The sequence below is a fragment of the Limanda limanda genome, chromosome 2 (assembly GCF_963576545.1).
Source record: "Limanda limanda chromosome 2, fLimLim1.1, whole genome shotgun sequence".
Lineage (NCBI taxonomy): Eukaryota > Metazoa > Chordata > Actinopteri > Pleuronectiformes > Pleuronectidae > Limanda > Limanda limanda.
Window position 1 is genome coordinate 20,895,043 of NC_083637.1, and position 20,762 is coordinate 20,915,804.

The 20,762-nt window shown below is 40.6% G+C and overlaps 1 protein-coding gene across 1 annotated transcript in view; it reads left to right on the forward strand.

Annotated features, from left to right (window-relative positions):
• LOC133026812 (zeta-sarcoglycan) overlaps positions 1-18,305 on the forward strand; it is a 140,810-nt gene extending 122,505 nt beyond the window's left edge. Inside the window, exons 6-7 of the mRNA XM_061093785.1 lie at positions 3,358-3,481; positions 18,099-18,305. Coding sequence (XP_060949768.1) covers positions 3,358-3,481; positions 18,099-18,305 — 331 coding nt within the window. The remainder of the gene's footprint in view (positions 1-3,357; positions 3,482-18,098) is intronic.
• Positions 18,306-20,762: the final 2,457 nt, after the last annotated feature.

The window sequence follows — 20,762 nt, forward strand, 5'->3', positions numbered from 1 at the left end:
AGCTGTATGAAGTGGCCTTGACGCGACTGAAGGTCAAAACAGATCAATGAGGAAGGGGAGTGGGCTGGGGATTGCTGGTAGCGAGAAAGGGAGGAATGATGTAAGAAATGGAAGCAGAGAGGTAGGGAAGACAGTGTTCTCTAATAATAATCAATTGCGAAGATAACGTCTGAGCGGCAGACTCCTGCTATCTGCACCATGAAAGAGTACAAGTATGAAGGGGCATGAGCAGAAATGTGATGTGGCTAGTGTTCATATTGTATGTTTGTTTATGTATTTGACAGAGCGACTTAGAGATGGAGGCTAAAGTTCATGTGATTAATCCTGCATTTTACTTGGTTGATCATCAGAAGATGTGTTACATGGTTTAATGTAAACAAAAAGCACCTAAAGGTCTCTCAGACTTTGAAAAACAAGACCTTTGGGTCTGATGAAACCAAGACTGAACAGTTTGGCCGCAGCAGTGAAGCATGTTGGTGGCAGCATCAAGGCGCAGAGGTGTTTCTCAACGACAGGGAGACTGGTCAGGGTCGCAGGAAAGATGAACACAGCAATGTACAGAAGTATCCTCAATGAAAACACAGTTCAGAGCACTCAGGACCCCAGACTGTGCTGAAGGTTTACCTTGTGACATGACTGTGACCCTCAGGACACAACCAAGACAACACAAGAGTGGCTTGGAGAGAACTTTATGTGTCCTTGAGTGGCTAAAAAATGGCTGTCCACCGATGGTCTGCATCAAGCCTGACGGCGCTTGAGAGGATCTGCAGAGAAGCATGGCAGAAAATCCACAAATCCAAAAGGACTCAAGGCAATAATTGCTGCCAAAGGTCCTGAGTGAAGGCTCTGAATACTTAAGGTCAATTTGATATTTCAGTTTTTCCTTTTTAATAAATTGGGGAAAGATTCTAAAATGTTGTCTTTGCTTATTCATTATGGGGTATTAAGTGTAGATAGATGACACAAATCAAAATTAATTCAAATGATTATAGCATAAGGCTGCTGCATAATAAGATGTCTAAAACGTGAAGGGGTCTGAAGAGTTACTGAATGCACAGTATGTGTGTGCCTGCCCATCAGAGCTGGTTTCAGCCTGCAGCAGTGTCACTGTAATTGCCGTAGCTGTCAAACCACCCGAAGATCCTCACTCCTGTTGACTAGACCAGCAACTTCCCCCACCCCATTACACATGCTAAACTATAGAATAATGACTAATAGGACAAGGTTTTCGTTCCCTCTCTTTCAATCTCTTGTCTATCTGTCTTTCAGTCTGTCTCTGGGTTCTCCTCTTCTTAACCTCTGCAGCAGCATATGCTCTGTTTTTGCAGATCAATAAGTCAGCCGCGATGTGAAGTGTCTAGCTCCTCCAACACTTATTATATTGCCTGGATGCTGAGCATTTCACGGCAGCAAACCTCCCCTCACCTTTAATCCACCTCACGACTGCTCTACATTTGCAATACTTTTACCTTCAACCCAGAATAAATACCACAGTTTGTTCTGACAAACAGCAAATGCAGACATGTCAACTGGAGACATGGTCGAATTTGTAGAGGTCTAGAAAAAAGAGAAGAAGATATTTTGCGTTGGACGCTCTGGAGACTTTTTAAATGCTAGTAGGCTACATAGCAGATTGTAAGTAATTTAGTCTGATACAGACCCATAAACTCCCATTTCCATGTAAAGGAGGACATTAGTTGGGTTACACTAAATTCTGAGAAAACCAACCTGCGTCAAACATCAAGTTACTTTATCTTGACACTAATCCTCTACTTCAGCCTATTTTCACGAAATAGATAAAAGTCTAAAATCCAAATGTATTGGATTTAAAATTCATGAAATTAACTTAGTCAATCAGTTGATGTGGATATTTTCTAATGAAGGTGAGCTGTTCTTGCAATAGAATTAATTGGCCAATGCTGGTGTAAACACCCTATAAATAAACGCTGTAGCATAGAAGGACCAATGTTGAAAAAGAAATATCCTTTAAAGTGCGTGTTCATTACTTGGGTGCAACCAAACATGGAAAACCACTGCCAAGGGAGCTCTTCTCTGTCTGCTAATGTTCCGTACTTCACATTGAAACCAGAGAATGTAGATTTATTTCCCCCCAAAGTACCTGTGAGGAGGGTACACACTGTCCTCATCCTGGGGAGTCTAGTAAAGTGAAGGACTTTTTTTGGGGGGGAAAGGAGCTTGGTATGAACATTTTCAGCCAACATGCTTTGGGCTAAGGCACTAATGTTTGTTGACGTGTATTTTTTGGCTGCAGACTGGACAGAGCATGAGCTCTGTTAATATACCTGTTGGCTTGTATGCATAATCCCCTATCCCTCACAGTGGTGATTGGGAGATTACCCTTCCAAACTGCACTGAGCAAAGCATGTGTGAAACAGTGCCCTTAAAGCCAAGCATTTTCCTTCCTGATTAAATTTTTTTGAGATAGAATTGTGTAATATCTTGTTTTACACTTCATAAATTGAAATTTAGTCTGCTTTGCCGAAAGGGCTCTTTAGTGAATTTTACTTGCCAGTTTCCCCAATAGCAAAGTACAATGCTAATCTAACACCGCAACTGTTTAATCATCTCATTGTTTTCAACTCTGAATCACAGATTTAGCTATTGGCCCCTCCAAGGAAAGTGACTGACACCAACCATGGCCAAATCACTGTTGAGCAGTGCAGTGTAATAGTTCTTCATTATTTATACTCATTGTTGTAGGTTTTCTCAAAGACACAGGAAGCTGTTACTACACATTAACATTGTTAAAGAATCAAGTAGGAACCCTGATTGACTTCTGGTGAAAAGGGAAATATAAGGGAACTCTACATGCAGTCATGATCTGGCTACACAGTAGTTATACAAAGTTTACAACTCTATGTACTGGTATTTCTTTGCGGATTTGTAAAGCTGTATCCTTCAATTCAGATAATCAAAAGCACTTACCAAAGATTTGTTGGGATTGGAACCACAGAAATCCGACCCTGAAAGAGTTCTCTGCCGCCATTGTCCTCTACTGCTGTCCTCTAAGGCAGTATACTATTTAATGTTTTACATCATGCAATTCCAGTGTGTTTTACTCCGCGGAGGTCTTTAAAACTTTAATCAGCGAGTGCTGATTTTTCCTTTGTTATATTAGCTTTAGCTGCACAACCATAGTTTGGTGCTGCTTTTGATTGAGCAGCAGGGGGATTGAGAACCTTGTTCACAGTCGATTCATTACTGATCCTGTGGTAATAGTCTAATGGTGGCTAAAGCATGAAGCTAAAACAACTCGTACTGGTGTCTGTGCAAGTGCCTGCTTGCACTGTGACCACCTCATCCAGCATTACTCAATTGTGTTGATTTGCTTCTCAGGTTGGAGTCGCCGACTAGGACTCTTACCCTTGAGGCCCCCAGAGGAGTCGAGATCAACGCAGGAGTGGGAGACTTCACAGCGTCCTGTAGGAAAGACCTTCTCCTCCAGTCGTCAGAAGGAGAGGTATGTGTTCGTTGTCAGCCATAGTCAGTATTTGTCTGTGTATGTTTATGGTTTTTGTGTGAATGAGAAAAGCTGCAAAATGTAGCTATGTTTATTTGGAAATGGCGACAACACATACTAGTAATGCAAATGTAGTGTGTGTGTGTGTGTATCTAAACTCTGTGACAGTCTATAGTGTTGGGCCTACTTCATTAAAGTACCTTATTAGGCTAATGAGCGTCATCAATCGAGGCGACCTTGTCCTCCTTTTCTCCCCTCCTCCTCTCGTCCCTCCTTCCTCTTCCCCTCTTCTATTTGGGAGATGTGACTTCATTAAAGCAGGTTTGATGAGGTTCCCTGTCAGATGCTGTTGCATTTGTGTATGTGAGTGTTTGAGTGTGTGTGTGCGTGTGTGTATACGTCAGGGTTTTTGTCTGTATTATTGTTAGACCGCTATCGCACTGTCAAGATCTGTGCTTTGCAGCCGTCCATGTTCTGTGAGCACCATAGCAGACTTAGCCATTATCTGTGTATGTGTTTGTGTGTGTGTGTGTGTGCTTGTGTGTGTGCAAATGCTCATCAGCCTGGCATGTTGCATGTCTGCTGGAGCAGTGTGTCATTAACTCAGTAATTAACAGAAAAATGGGCACCTCTTGTGTGTCGCAAATTCACACACTCTTACACAAGTTTTTTTCCCACTACCACAAGTCATTGACATAATATATTCTCTTGCCCCTTATCCTACCCCTGCGCATCACAACTACAAGCCGTATCGCTATACCCTATCCAACACCATAACCCAATTTAAATCTGGACCAGTGTCCCTTTGGTTACGTGTGTATTCAAATACACAAACACACACACACACACCACTCACTGATAGCAGAGGTCTATGAAAACAACAGTAAAAGTTTGATGCTCCTTGTCTAAGCTCATTTCTTATTTCCTATCCTCTATCACCCTTTTTTGTCCTCTGCTCTTCTTGTATTTCTCCTCCTCTCCTTATCTTTCACTTTCTTATCTTTGTTTTCCACTCTGCCTTTCTTTTGAAAAGTACACAGTGTGATCCTTATATTGAGGAACTGGAACTCTGCATTAAATGAAGAACATGCAGTTTAATTTTAGCATATTGGAAAAACAATAATGAGGTGCGGTTGTCCGATAAACAGTAGATGGTGGACTCCTCAAATATTGATTGAATGTGTCCAGCCAGGCAGAATGTACACAGTGTATTGAAGCTGTGGAGTGCTGTGTAGGGAGAATACAAAAGTGTAGTGAGATAATTATAGTGCTGAATAAAAAGCAACATTTTATGAACAAAAAAAACTATATTTAAGAAATAATAGCGCTTTTCCTGCCTGTAATATCTTTATGCATATTATTAAATAACCAGCTGGGTGTCAAAAGTTGCAAAGTACAGTAGCAAAAAAAACAAAGTTAGACACTAAAAACACTTCAGGTCCTCTAATATATTTATGAGATACTAAGGTTAAATAAGCTACAATAAATAAGCCTAAATGTAGAGCTTGTAAAGCTATTATGCAGATGTTATTCACTATTTCCTTAATATACGATGTTTAACATCTTTAGTGCTTGCAAGAAAGCAAAATGACTGGCTGCTGTAAAAGTAACAAGCACCATTGTTTCTTAATCCATCCAAGGCCACTCCAGAACCTTGCAGCTGAGTTTTTATGAACCAGATAATATCCAGAGTCTAAAGCTTTTTATGTCAAAAAATGTTCTTCTGCCATAAAATACTTTTGGGGGATGTCAAAGACTCCCAAGGGGTCTAAGGATACCCATGTATCTCAATTGAAGATCAAAATATAACTGCCATAAAGCGCTCCATAAGGCTGTCAGAGGGGCAATGACAGAGAGAATAAAACATTTTGAGGGGACAAATAATTAAACTCAGGGCCCATTCTCATCCATGCTCTGTTTTCTAAAAATGCATGTAGGTGTTTATCTGTGTGTGATCCTTGTGATAGACTCGTGATTTGTCTATGTAAACAAGATTACAGGTCTATAGGAGGTTAAGGAGCATCCAGAAGCACTTTAATCTCAAGGCTAGTCTTGGTTCTTGTGAACGAATGCTGTCCTCCAGTGAAACACTGGCCTATTCATCCATACTACTCCTTTTCGTATCAGTAAAAATCTTCGTCCAAGCTAACACACACTGAGCATGTGTGCGTCGCTATGGCCAGGAGGCGGATTGTCTACTATGCAGCTGGAAGTTTACTTACAGAAAACACTATGAACAAGACACAATAGTGGTGAAAGGTAGGATTTCAGACCGATTATCAAGTGGAAGTGTTACTAACAATAAACTGGTATTTAGTTCATGACTGAACAAAGACATAAAAAATAGTTGTGTTGATGTGGCCTGAGTCTGCAGATTCGAATTTGTCGTTGTCCCATGCTTTTGGTCTAAAGGGATGGAGGTCGGACGTCCAGTCACCTGTCCAGCTGTGCAAGTGACATGTTAATGTGCATCCTTCAGCCAAGCACAAGAGTTGTCGATGCCAAAAAGAGACTGAGAATGTTGTTATAATAATAATTCATGTTGTAAAGGCAAAACATAATTGTAGTAAGGCCCTTTGCCTCTTAATTAAACTTCTGCCCCAAACCCTTACAATATCTCTCCTCCCGTTCCGCTTTCCCCTGTGTCCTATATCCCTCCCTTGCTCCTGTACCTTATTCTTTCTTCCCTGAATTGTGTCACTATCGCTACCATCTTCTTTTCTTTTCCTCCCTTTGTTTTTGTTTTACTTTCTTGTCTTACACCTGCCTCTCATCCTCCTCCTCCCTCCTCAGCCTTTCAGCCTCCCAGTCCTTCATCTCTAAGTAACCCAGCCTATCTAATTAACTTTCCACTGTCAGGGTTATACATCACTGCGGCTGTCACTTCATACAGAAAAGGGAGGGAAGGGGGTATTATAATTTTTACCTCCTTTCTGTCATTTTTCTTTCTCTCCGTTTCGTGTGTTCATTTGTGCTTTCCTGCTTCGTCTTACTGCTGTGTACCCCCCCCCCCCCCCTCTGTATGGTAAATAGATGTCTTCCTATTGATGGTGAACAATAGCGTTTAGCCGTGTGTAACAATGATTGTGCTGAGGGCCTTTGGCAAGACCTGATACTGTGAAAGGCTTGACAAAATAATGGACTTTCGGTACTCTGCTGCTCAGCCTCGTCACCTTATACCTCGGCCCAGAAAAAAATCCCTTTTCACCACGTTACAACTTTATAAGAAGCCTTATCGGCAAGAAATTTGCTTAGGACGGCTCATTTAATTACAGTGGGCAAATGTTAGGGATTGAGATATACATTGATGTGATGAACTTCCCCTAATTCTGCCATTCGGAATAAAACCATTGTTATTGAAAGGGTTGAGGACAGAAAATATTGTTCAAATGATAAGTATTCTAGTGCTTTCATAAGGGGGGGTCATTTTTTGTTTGCAGTGCTCACCAGACTAACCAACAAAATTATGTTTGATCTGCAGTTCAAAAAGACCATCCTGTTTTTGCCATCCCACATTGAACCAATTTATAAATATTTGAAATTATGCTGGAAGGCAAGATGATTCTACCATTGCTCATTTACTTTATGCCAGTTAGCTAAGCCAAGGTTATGAACCAAAGTATGGTTAAAAGTTAAAGGTCTAAACAATTCTTTGGTTAGATCTTAGTATTTTGTATCTGTTTACATCACACATTTCCCTTTACTGAAGAAACTAGATTAATGTGTACTCCACTTCCTTTTTTGAAAAAGCCACAAAATCTGTTATACACATATTAAGATTATAACATAAGGTAGAAATCATTTTTCAAAATATGTATATTTTAACGTTTCTATAAATAACAGAGCATATTATTCATTGTTTATTCATTATAATGAATCTGCATCAGTCCGAAGGTGACCCTTACCGCTGACTGGCAGAGGAGAGCAAAAGAAAGGTGTGATTCCCAACAGGGTCAACAGAAGTGAATTGCTGGGTTTTGTTTCTGAAACTCTGAATGCTCTTTCCTCCCTCATCTCTTTCTGCACAAAGCTCCCTCACACTTACTTTTTACTTTTTTTATACTTGCAAGAGTTATTTTTTCAATCAATATCTGTCAACATAGCTTCTGTCCCTTGATGCTTCACTTGTAGCCATTCGTATTCATATGCTTACTCATGAGTATACCTAGCTCAATTGTAAAGCACTAAAAAGATGCTGTCACCAGGGAACAGCTTCAACTCACCCTATTCACACATTATGCTAACGCATGCATCTCGGTCCTGAGAGTATGGACCATTGTCCTGTCAATCATTGCCTTCTATCTTTAAACATATAAGAGCTTCGCCTTTTGAAAAGCTAATTGTTGTCTTCAACATCTATAAAGACACAGAGACAGGTGGGCAAAGACAGAAACAGACATGAAGCGACAGGAGAAGACACGTGAAAGGCAGAGTTTAACAAATCGAAACTGGCATACAGACAGAGGAGCACTCACTACAGCCACATCATCACTGCCTTTTTCCTCTTCCCATCTTACCTCATGCCCCCCCAGCCCTGTGCTGGCTTCTTTCTCGAGATATCACAATATACCCCTGAGTCTCTTTTTATGAATGCGGTACCCAATAGCGCAATCTCCTCATCAGACAATCTCTTCAATAAGGGTCCATTTATATGAGGACATGTGTTATCCTTGAGGTTGGAGACTCACATTTGATTTCTGTCGATGTGACACATACAACTCCAAAGCAGCTTTCCTGAAAGATATGAAAATTCTGATAATCAGTGACATTTTCATGCGACCAAAACACATCTAAGAAGGGAAAATACGATATTTTGTACTTTATTATTTAGTTGGACAATTTGCATGTTAAAGGTCATAAACAACAGAAAAGTTACAAGATTTTCTATTTTTTACTGCAAATCAATAGGACCGCAAAGATGAATTCTAGTGCAAATTGAAGCAAAAAAAAGAGGATGTCTTTATAACCTTTCATAATACATAAACTCTTATTGTGTTTCATCAGGAAATTCATCTGAGTGTGGCGCGAAATGAAAAAACACATCTCACATGGGCTGTGAAGGAAGTCTCTCCTCTGTCTGTGCCAACTTAGTCTGTTTTATTTTCAAAGGCAGCAAAAACCATATATACATCCCTTAAAAAGGGTTTATCCAAATAGCTTGCCATTTCATCCATTCTCATAAAAGCTTCCGCGACCGCTGACACCATCAAATGAACAAAGGGGAGCAGATGAAGGGAGGATGAGGGGAGGATCGGATGAGTGGGATGCGCAGGAGGATGGCAGAAATAGATGTTTCTGTCGATTTTGCAGTAGAAAATAAAGGCGTGCAGGACCGCAAGGCTTAAAGCCAAATCAATGTTGTCAGCAACTGGCACTTAAGAAGGGGCCATTAAAGTTTAAAAAGTTTGGAAAGCAGTGCTGGAATTAGGGCCAAATGGGTGAGAGGTAGGGGGGCACTGGCTTCCATTAAAATCAAAGCCAACAAGAGTTGACAGATCCTCTCAGGATTCCTGTAGTCCTCCTACCTTTTTATCAACTCCCTCTCTCGCTCTCTCCCTTCATCTCTCTATCTATCCCTTATTCAATCTCTCTGTCTTTTTTTCGCTTGTCCATCCATTTTCTCGCCCCTTCAATTTTGTACGCTCTTGAACCGCCTCTGTACTTGTCTCTTTGTTGATTCCTTTTTACTTAAACTTTTAATTAATCCATCCTTTCCTCTATACTCCTCTCATAAGACCACGTCTGCAGGTCTTTCTGGAAATTTCCATGCAGCACTCATCCTCCTTCTTTACAGGAGAGAAGTTGATTTGCCTCACGCTATTTATTTTAACAGGCAACGTCTTGTCTGATTTGATTTCCTTACAAACTGAAATGTGGAGCCTGCATTTGCTGAGTGTCTGTCATGTTTCAATCTGGGCCAGTTGTCAGCTGTAGGACCTCAGAAAAATTGGTTTTAAAGATCTTACAAGTCAGCAACATAAGTTTTGTCTCAACTGATGGCTCAGAGTGTCTGTTGGATTATAGCTTTAATATTAAACCGAATCCTTGTCAAAGGGTTAGAAATCGAATATTCTCCTCCTTAATACATTTAAAGTGTCAGAGGGCTACATTTGCATTGAAGTGGAAAAAGGTCCAGTGCGGTGGGATATGCTGGAGTACCAGTTAGGCTGCAAAATGATTACATTTTGATGTTATTTGCTGTTTGTTTAGAGGCAGACAGCACAGTACAATACTCCCAAAGGAGTAATACTGCAACCCGCTCTGCAAATACTGTCTAAATGCCCTGGAGTAGTTCACGTAAGTTGCAACTGTAGTGGTTTGTGGTTATATTGAGAAGCTCCTTCATGTGAATGTTAAACACAGGAGACCATTAAATGAAGTTTTGGTGGTAATCCACTGCTGACGCCCAGTCCAAACCATTTCTTTGGAGAGCGTTATTTATTTTTTATAGTATGTCGTCTTCTCTGTAAATGCAACACATGCAGGTTTTCTGGTGACTTGCCCCTGTGGGTGTTTGGTAGAAGCCACCTCACTTCAATTGAGACTTTATTAAGGACAGAGCTCATGGGGGTCCAGTTAACAACGGGGACTATTGCTACACAAAAGCAATTTGGGAGCTCTGCTTACATGCAGATTACCAGTATCGTCAGCATCATTCCGCACATTGTTGTTGCTTACAGAAAAGTTTGCAGTTTCAACAAGGCCTCGGCCGGACCACTTACGAGCTGCAACTGTGGAGTTTATTTTGTGTCAAAATGAGGGCGACATCTCAAACATCACTGTTTTGCTTGCACATTGCACATGAAGTGAAAATGGCTCTAGACATATTCTCTGTGGGACACCATATACATCGTGCATGCTCTTATTTCCTGCCCAATTTGCTACTATTCATTTGTATATATATATATATCGGTTGTGGGGGCCCAGCTATTCTCTCAACTCAGAAACAAGAGGCAAACACATGTCATCACCATGAAGGAAGAGGGTTTGTACAGTGGTCTGATAGTGCTAATTAAATGGAAGTGAATTTAAATATCATGCGAAATTTCCGTACTGTTGCCGTACCTTTCCGTACTGATGCTAGAAAACAGTTGAGTATTCTTTGTGCGGTTATAGAAGCTGTAGCCAGATAAGAAACAATAAAACATAGAAACTTTAAATAGTAAATCAAATGTCCAAACGTGCTAGATTACTCTATAAAACAACAATGCGTTGCTAACAACTTGTGTCATCGTTAGCTTGAAGTCCTTTCAAAGATGCAAGAAAACTCTGGATACCCAACATGAAGAATGTTGCCTCGAGGAGTACACAATATGCACCAAAGCTGACTGCAGTGAGGTGAAATTGGGTTAACAGAAACTTTGGACGAAGTTGGGTTACCATGGAGTTTTATTGCTTGTTGACACAATGCTGGGGTTTATTAAAACACTGTAGCCTGGAGGTGTTATTGGTGTGGTACACTGGGACTAGCTCGTTTTCCTCACCCCTTCTTGTTTAACCTGCGGTTCAGACACAAGGGTGAGTGAATTAGAATACTGGCAGGGGGTAACTCCCTGTCGTACACTATCATGCTGTGGTCGCCTTATGACCATACACATATACACTAACGTGCACATAAAATAAGCACTCACATACAATCACTTAAACTTAGACAAAACCAAAAAAGTACATTGACTTCAACTTTTCTCATATAAAGATACACACCCACACATAAACACAGACACACAACTCAAACACCTAAAAATGAACATACACATAGGAGCGCATATTTGTGAGCAGACACAGAGGAAACTCACTCTGTCACAGTTCTCTCTCTCTCTCGAGCTGCTCTGTTTACTTTTTCACGTTGCTTTTCAAAAGATAACACCTCAATGGATGGAGATACCCAAACCCTGGGAGAACAGGATCTTTTTCAGAAGGTGTGATTAACATCAGAAAAATCATTAACTTAGACTTCACGCTGCCTGAGGCGATCATCATTAACGTTGTTTTAGTGTGTGTGTGTGTCAGACAGACTGTGTGAGTTTTGGCTGCTCGTCTCTCTATTTTTTCCCAGTTTCTGTCACAGTGTTCATGTTCTCAATATTCTGAGGCTGCTTCAATCACTGTGTGTTTTCATGTGTGTTTAAGTGCATTTGTGTCTTTTCCCAGCTCCCTGTGTCTGTGTGAACACATTTGTCGGTGTATGTATGTGTGTGTGTGTGTGTGTGCGGGTAGTACAGTTATATTTATTTTAGTTATATTGCTCCAGTTTCAGCTACATCTGGGGTACTATGCTCTCTGTCTCTCTCCAGCCTCTGTCATTAAGTCCATTGTCAGCTCCCATTCCGGCATGTGTCCATTCAACAAGCCTAATGGTCTGTGTAATACACTGATAGCTTCACAACCTCCCACCTATTTGTGTTGTTTGAGTGTGTGTGAGTGCAGGGGTGGGGGGCAAGAAAAATAAAACTGGATGGGAGGCAGTGTGATCTGAGGCTAGTTGAACATAGAGGTTGAATTGTGTGTCTTTCTTTGCAGAACTCTGTGTAGTTGAGTGTTTGTGTTGGTGAGATTGGACTTCTATTGTCCTTTCAACCTCTGTCACACTTTCTGAACTCCTCACTTCATCCATCCTCTCAGTCAAAGACTTTAAAGTTGACTCTGTCTAATCCACTTTGGTTCCAGGTCAAGATAAACTTCTGCAAGCCTTGAGTCTGTGCAATGTTTGATTGGCCTTGACAGCCCCAAAGAAAGAGTCTGATAAAATGAGGCACAAAGGCTGCATTCAGGCAGTCATAACACACTCTTCTGTTCAGGTCTTCAAGGATCCAGCCACATGTTATATTGAGCAAACAGATCCAGGTCTAATTCTGCTAATCAGTATGTGTTAAACTCAAGTTGATCCGAAAAGACTGTGATCAGACAGCGCTGATATTGACTTTAAGTGCTGTGTGTGTGTGTGTGTGTGTGCGCGCGTGTGTGTGTGTGTATGCTTCCTGTGCAAGTTCCCCACCTGAAGTGTAAGAGATAAAAGGTCAGAATCGATAAAGAGAGCACGAAATTATAACAAATGATAACATTAGCAGCAATGGCCTATCATTATTGTAGTTCATAAGGGCAAAGTTATCTTTATAATGCTAAATGCAACAAATCAGTCACCCCGCTTCATTCAACAGAAAGAAATGACAGAAAACCTGTTTTTTTTACCAACTTTCTTAGCAAGAAGGAATGAGTTCTTGAAGGAGCCTTATTGCCTCCATGGAGCTGCTGCAACCCAACAAAATAAATTGTTCTAAGGATCAGATTAACAATATGGCACAAATTACTAAATATATATTATATTTTAAAGACATCAAATAACAGACATACAAACAAACACTGCACACATTTGAACCTGGGATTACCGAAGTCTGATTACAGGAAGGAATTACTGTGGACCATGCACAGCTGAGGATTTGTTTGAACTTGTTGTTTTTGCTCCGACCAGCACCACCATCTGACATCAGGCACCTCACCACAGAAAAGCAGTTCCAGCCATTACAGTCGAGAAGCTATGTTCAATAAGTCAGTATGGCCCTTGAAGGATGTTATAAAACATTGATGGCTCTCTATAGGAAAACCTCTGGTCTATTCTAAACGAGCGTCCCAGCACAATCCAGTGTAGTGTAAATGTTGTCATGTTTTAATGTTGTCTTTGTCCTGTCAAAGGGTCTGTGTTAGTGTTAATCAGAGGTAAATCTCATCATTTCAGTTTAATGTTAGTCAAAGGTTTGATCCAGGTTTGGTCACTGAGATCTTCTGCCTTACTCGTCTGAACATTGTCTGGTCTCATTCTTGTCAATGAAAATAGATATTTTAGTCAAGTTTCTACTTTATGAACAATATTTTAGCCTTTTGTTTTTTACATGTTAATGCAGTCAGTAAGTGTTTAATGACGTTAATAACAACTCATTATCTTCTTGTCATAGAACATTTTTTGTGTTTTGTAGGCATAGTTTCCCTTAATGAAATTCATACCTACTCCCACACTTCTCCTCTGTCTTCTACCGAACCCCCTCCAAAGACACTTTAACCCTCTATTCTTCTCTGCCGTCTTCCTCCCTCCACCTCCCTCTGCCTTTCATTCCAGGAAAAGCTCATCCTTTCATTGCCACCTTCCCGTCCTCTCCCACAGTTCACTTGCCTCCCACCCTCTTTTGCCCATTCCTCAGCTGTGCCAAAGGAAATCATCCATGAAAATGTTTTGACCCGCTGTAATTACTGCTTCCCGCATGTTTCCCATCTCCTTGACACCAGAGACACGTTCCTGCACAACTGATGGCGGAGAGATGGGCTTAGACACACAAACACATTTGTGCTGCATGCACACACCAAGCCACCCACAAACATGGTCAATTTATGCAAATGCATGAGGGGCACGGATATATAAGACAAAAACAGGAACACACATTTTCTCATAATATATAATTTAGTATGTATGCAGGGAGTGAGCAAATTCATATTAACTCCTTTAATGCCACAGCCTTGCAGTGAAGTGTCTTGGGATTGTGTCACACAAATTTAGATTCATTACATTTCCGACCATAATTTTTGTTTTTAGAACACAATTATTTTTTTTCTCTTTAAATATTCGTGAACCCAATTTCTTGTATCTATCTATGTATATATATATATATATATATATATATATATATGTGTATGTATTATGTGTGAAAAACATATTTCTGTTATAAGTGAGTTTATGTATCTCGTTTTTGATTAAACAATTAATTCAGTTTATGTTGAAATTGCTTAGATCAATTATTGATGCAAGGATTTGAGGTTAGTATAATCCTTGACATCAGACAACTGTTAAACACATGCGTACGCTGAAGAATGCAGAGCCCAGAACAACCATGTGGACAATTAACTGCTGCTAACGATTTAATAGAAAGAAAATATTAACTTTGAATACCTTACAACAGAGTATTCGGGCCACTTACTGGGAATAAAGTCCTAATTTTACGAGAATAAAGTCATTGTTTTTGCCTAAATGGCATTGCTAGTGGTCGACTGTAAGGCTATTGTTGGTAAAATCTGTATGATGTTGGGTTTCATAGTTTTTCAGGAGCCAATGTGAGTTTTTTATTCTTTATACTCGTAATATTTTGACTTTTTTAATTAGATTACCATTTATGGGCCTAATACTCTGTTGTATCAGCCTATTTCATGGTAGAACTTATGCAACCATAGAACCTTCCTTTGTTTTGCTGATGCTATTGAGAGATGTAGGAGAGGTGTATCAGTGTAGGCACACACACTTGCAGGTACAATGTAGCCAAGTTACTGAAAATGTTTAGAAACAAAGCACAGATTTATAAAAGCTCTATGCATGAATATGTACAAATATAAGTGTCTTTGTGTTCACAAATCATATGCTGCTAACAACAGGCCGACCTAATACAGACACATTCATTTTGGTTGAATCTCAACGATAATCCAACCTGAAACAACAACAAATGACTTCCTCTCTCCTTCCCCTACTTTCCTTCCCTCTTTCCATCCATGCATCCATCTGTCCATCCGCCACTTCTCCTCTACTTTCTTTAATGCCCACTACCCAGCAGCCATCTATTTGTATCTCACTCTTTCCATCCGCTGTCCTCTCATCTCTATTTCTATTGATCTCTCCCTCACTCCATCCCTCCTTGTAAATTACAATTTCTACCTACTAATCTGTCTGTTCTGTCCAATCTCATAATTGGCATCCTCTTGTTCCCTTCTAGTTGGTCTCTCCATCCATCTCTCCTTCTCCATCTTCACACCATCCCCTGTTCCCCCCGTTTGTGTGCTATGATGTTTCCAATGTTATGGAAGAGAAACCAGTAATTTCATTGGCATTTCCACATTCATGTTCACATCCCCTCATTCTCACATCCCATTGCCATGCCCAAGTTCATTTTAGGATTTTGTTGCAATGGCAAGGAGGGTGCTGGAATTAGATTTGGGCTATGTTGCCAACCGTGACTGAGTCCTTTCCTCTGTAAGACTATAACTGAGCCCTGGCAGCTTTTATTGGGGAGCCAAAGGGAAGATGACAGGTGTGCACCAGGGACCTGTTAAAGGGATACCTTGACATTTAGAAATTGTAGTGTGATATTTTCCATTTCCCAGTACACAGGGAGCGAAGTGCACAGAAAGTGATCTTTTTTCTCCATAGGCCCTGAAATGTCCCATTGTCATTGTTATTATAGCATCATTAAAAGCGATGGACATGGGAGGCTGATGAGTTGCCTGAACACAGTAACTTCAAACAGGCTCTCTGTGTTGCCTTTTAGTGGGCTTCTCTGCTCCCTTCACCTGTTACCAGTGGCTGTCCGCATTCGCTTCCAGACACTAGTACTTGCTTACCAAGCAGCGAACAGATAGGCCCAGTGTACATCCAGGACATGGTCAAACCTTACGTCCTAGCCTGTCCACTCCGCTCTGCATCTGCCAATCGGCTTGTTGCCCTCTCACTGCGAGCTAACCACATAATCACGACTCTTTGTTGTTATAAGTTATTTCCCATCTATCAGCCAATGTATGTATCGACTGAATGTCACACCATCAAAGTATTTCAAGCACCAAAGACTTTCCTAAGTAACAGTACTGGAGACCTTGTATAAAGGTACAGTATGTTTCTAAGTGAAGGCTGCATCGTTATTAGGGATTGCACAAGCTTTAGGGCTATACCTGCTCTGATTACCTTCCTATCTATCTCAAGGTTAATGGCTTATAGATGTACAGCTTTTATCTACATATTTATCTAGATATTTAAAGGCAACCTGAGTCTCACTTTTGCTCGGTGTGTGTGTGTGTTGTTTATATAGATTGAGAAGTGCCCCGTCAGCCAATGTGAAATCATTAGTTACACTAATTGGTTCCTCACTGTTGGGGTATCTCAATCCCTCATAGCTCTCTTCTCCTTTTTTTTCTTCCATTCATCTCATCTCCCTCTCTCCATGTCCTCCTATATTCTTCCAACCACTTGTGATTTGACATTTTCTCTCTGTCATCCTTCTTTCATCTATCTTCCACTCTCTCTCTCTCTCACATTTTTTCTTCCCATTTACTCTGTTTTGTTGCACTCAGCTATTTTCGAGACACATTTTCACCTCTTCTCTCTTCATTTCTAAAAAAATATGTGTATAGTGGTTAGCCGACCCTCTGCTGAGATTACCGTCCTGCCCTAGGGTTTCTGAGTATATGTGAGACAGAGAAAAGCAAGAGAGCAGAGTTCCGTTAAACTTTGAAGAGTAAATAAACATTTTGTAATGATTCCCATTTGAAATGTAGCGTGTATCAATCTGAGGTCGAGAGAAGTAGGCTGAAGGAATGCAAGATGAAGTGAGGACTAGGGGTGATGGAGGCCTTCCCTTTTTTCTTTCATTTAGTTCTCCATCCTGCAATAGAAAAGTTTCTAATTCTCGTTGACAGTTGTTTCAATTTCAAAAAAATTCTTCGGTGCAATTTAAGTGAGCTCTTTCTGTCAGATTTGTCCTAATGGAAGCCATGGGACCACACTGACCCCCCCCCCCCCCCCGACTTCCTGTGTATCTAGCCAATTACTTCGTCCCTAAGGCCCCAAGTTATACCAACAATTACACTCATTTAACAGTTTGTAGATTTAATTGCAGATTCTCATTCTGTCTAACAAAATTCTGTCTAAAAACCCAGCCTGCAACTGCAACTGACTGAAAAGTACCTTGCAGGTCCACTTGCATTGGAAATCATAAAAAAAAAAAAAAAAAAAAAAAACCTGTTTGCAAGCTTTATCAAATGTTTTGTGTAAACAACAATCGTGCATTAAAGTCAAATACTGCAAAAATTACCATTGATATAACTTAACTTGTTTTGCGCAGATAAACAAAAGAAGTGGATTATATCAAATGGTTTTTTTTCTTGATACCTGCTGTTTATCTTAATTTAAGCTGCATGTTTTTTTCTTGAAGATTATGCCTTGTCTTGTAAATTCTAAGATAAAGCCACTTGTTTATTGAAAATTGACCAAAATGATCAAATAGCATTTTATACTTTATTGATATTTACTTGATTAATGGAAAAACACAAATATGATATGGTTCTAAATCAGCTGCTGTAAATGTTGGCTTTGTTTGCAGTGTGTTTCTTTGTCTTTGCTTCTTCCTTTCCCTCTTTGTCTTCCCCACACTCCTACTGATTTTCTTGCTTTTCTCGTCACCTGTCTTGCCCTCTGCCTGATTCACTCCAACTCTGCCTCTTCATCAAAAGATTCCTATTCTAAACAGACATTACCACTCTGTCTGTGTGTATCTTTCTTGATGATTATCCCAGTCGACCACAGAATATAGTCACATCCCCTGCAGCAGTTGCTCTCTCTTTCTCAGTACTGCACAACCCCAGTTTCTTTCCTTCTTTTTGAAAACATAACTTTCTTGCCGTCTTTATTTCTATTTATTATCTTTGGCAAGACACATATCCATGTGAGCTCAGTTCCCTACAGCCATAATATCAACTCCTATGTATCTATTTCATGTTTTATTTAAAATTGTTTTGTTGTGTTGCGTTTGTTCTTCATCATTGTTCTTCGTTATGCTTTCATTTTTTCTAAATCATCTTTGTATCATGTTTGCAGATCTTTCTAGATGCCAACACCATCAGACTGGGCAACATCCCCCTTGGCAGTGCTGTGGACCCCCTGGAGGGGGCGCCTGCAGGTACCACCTACACTAAACAGACTGTCTACGAGCTGTGTGCCTGTGCCAATGGAAAGCTCTACCTGTCCCCAGCTGAGAAAGGCTCTACCTGCCAAACCACTAGTAACTTTTGTCTCTGGAGCTGAAAGTATGAAGCTGAAAGACACCGAGGACATATGGACTATTAAAAGTTTGAAGCTAATGCTAGCCAACAGACTGAATCATCATGAATTATGGCCTGGTGGGATGCTAATGGCAGCTAACAGGCCAAATCAACGTGGATTGTAGCATGGTGAGGAGTTCATGTCCGTTAACCAACCAAATAATGTGGCTTACGGCTTGGGCGGGAAGCTACTGCCTGCTAACAGACTGAATCAACATGGACTGTAGCTTGCTGTGATGCTAATGCGAGCCAAAGGACTGAATCAACACGGACAAGAGCGGTGAGAAGCCACCTCACCGGCAAAATTAATATGGATTGGTCAGTAGCTATTGCTAGTCAAGATGATGGATAACTCGGCAGGAGGAAAAGCCCACGAGATTATCTCATTGGTTTTATGCTAAGACCACTCATGGTCATGGATGGACAGTCCCTCCAGGGCCCTCAGTGGCTGGTTCTGCCATTGTGGATTTTCTGAAAGTCACAAGGATAACATTTGGGGGTTGCTTGAGAACAGCAAACTCTTTCAAACAAAGTAAGTCCTGTGTTCACTGTTTGACCAAAATGTTCGGGAAAACATACTCCTGCTATTGTTAGGACATGGTGATGGACTACAAACTTGCCAGCACGGACTGATCACGGACTCTGGGTTAGAAGTTCTGGTTACCAGTTGGCTAACAGATATCAGTGAGTACTTTGGTTTAGCTCTACAGGTAACTTACAATTAAATCAGACGATGGTTCAGTCTTGTGGGAAGCTATGGCTAGCTTACGGACCAATCTATACCAGAAAGGCCTTCCCCCTCCTTCCCTTCTAGTCTTAAACCCAAATGTTGAAGTTTAACCTTTCCACATTAATCTGCACCTAGTAGTGACTATGTTCTCCAACCCTAATTTTCATTGGACAATTAATGCAAATAATTGTGCTTCAGCCTTGCATTCACCAGCTTTCTCCCCATAAATTTCCGGATTTTCAAAGTTTTTATTTATTTTAGATCTAATAGTTTACTTGTTACTTATCTTCTTTCTTCCCTTCAGTGTCTCTGTTATCTTTGATCCTTAAATATTTTGATGCTGTTCCCTGTTTATTTTCTCTGTGCTCTGTCTAATTTTTCTTTTATTGTTTTTATGCACCTACTTACACTGGGCTGACAGAGAAAATGTTGTTCTGCCTATATTTTCTTTCCTCCACCAGCCTGGTTAAGGCAAATGAAATACATACTGTCTGATTTCTTCCACTGGTCTAGGTAAAACGTGTATTCACAAATAATGACAGTATCAGATGCCGTTTTTTCCCTCCCACATTGTCTGGTCCCAAAAATGTTGGGTTCGCCAGTATAGAAGCAATGAGAATAATAAAGAGAAGAGGAAAGTTAGTTCAGTCTTTAAATTAAGCCTAAGGTGGGTGCTAAGGCTGACAGACCATGGTGTGGTGTTGAACCCAACATGTAGATAGGCAGAGTCAGCTGATGGCCAAAACTCCTTTGGTATTATTATGGAGTATTTTACATCTCCATCCTAAGTTCCTTATCCGTCACACTTTTCCACTCCTTCTGCGTGACATTTCTGCTCTTCTTCCTCTTTCCTCTTAGTCATGTATTTTCTGTCATTGAAATATGTCCCTGCACTTTGCTTTCACCTAAATTACCCCATGTCACTTCATTTTATGTTTTGTTAAATTTCTTAATTTCAACAATCCAGAACAATGAGGTACTACAATAAACTAATCTGTGCGATGATTAAAAGACTCGTCAGACAAGACGCTCCACCTATGAGCATAATTCTTCCAAACTTTGACTCCTTCACACAGCCCTCTCCTGGCCTAACTGAAATTCCCACAGGTTTTTGCAACCACCATAGCTGGAGGCCTCCAAACCATTCGGAACCCACCTGCTGCTTCAGTAGATTCTCAGACCCATCATTTATAGTAGGCTTCCTTCCTGACTTCCTTCGTTCCTTCCATAACTACCATGACAGCCACCAAAACCTTCTGTCTGCCACTCTCTGCTGCCATTTCCACAATGGAGGCTTTGAACTCACATTGCATGCCCCAGCCTCTACTTAGATGCATGAAAGGTTCTTCCAGAGGTAGGAGTTGAGGACCTTCTCAAGAGAAGCCTCAGCCAGGTGTTCCCAGGTCTGTCCAACAGCCTCCTACACCATCCGATCCAGTTCTCCACCACCTACAGGACAAGACATACAAAAATCAAATAATTCCAGGTTGACCATCAGTCCTAGCCCTATGGTGTCCTGGTATCAAATCAGAACACTCAAATGTACTGTTTATAATGGCCAATGCATCCTAAGCACGTAAGTCCATCAGTTAATTACCACTCAGGGTCAGATAAGACAGACTGTTCCTCTCAATCATCTCTTCATTGTTGCCCACATAACCGATGAAGTCTCCATATGTCAAACTGCTGTTTGGTGCATCAGCACAAACA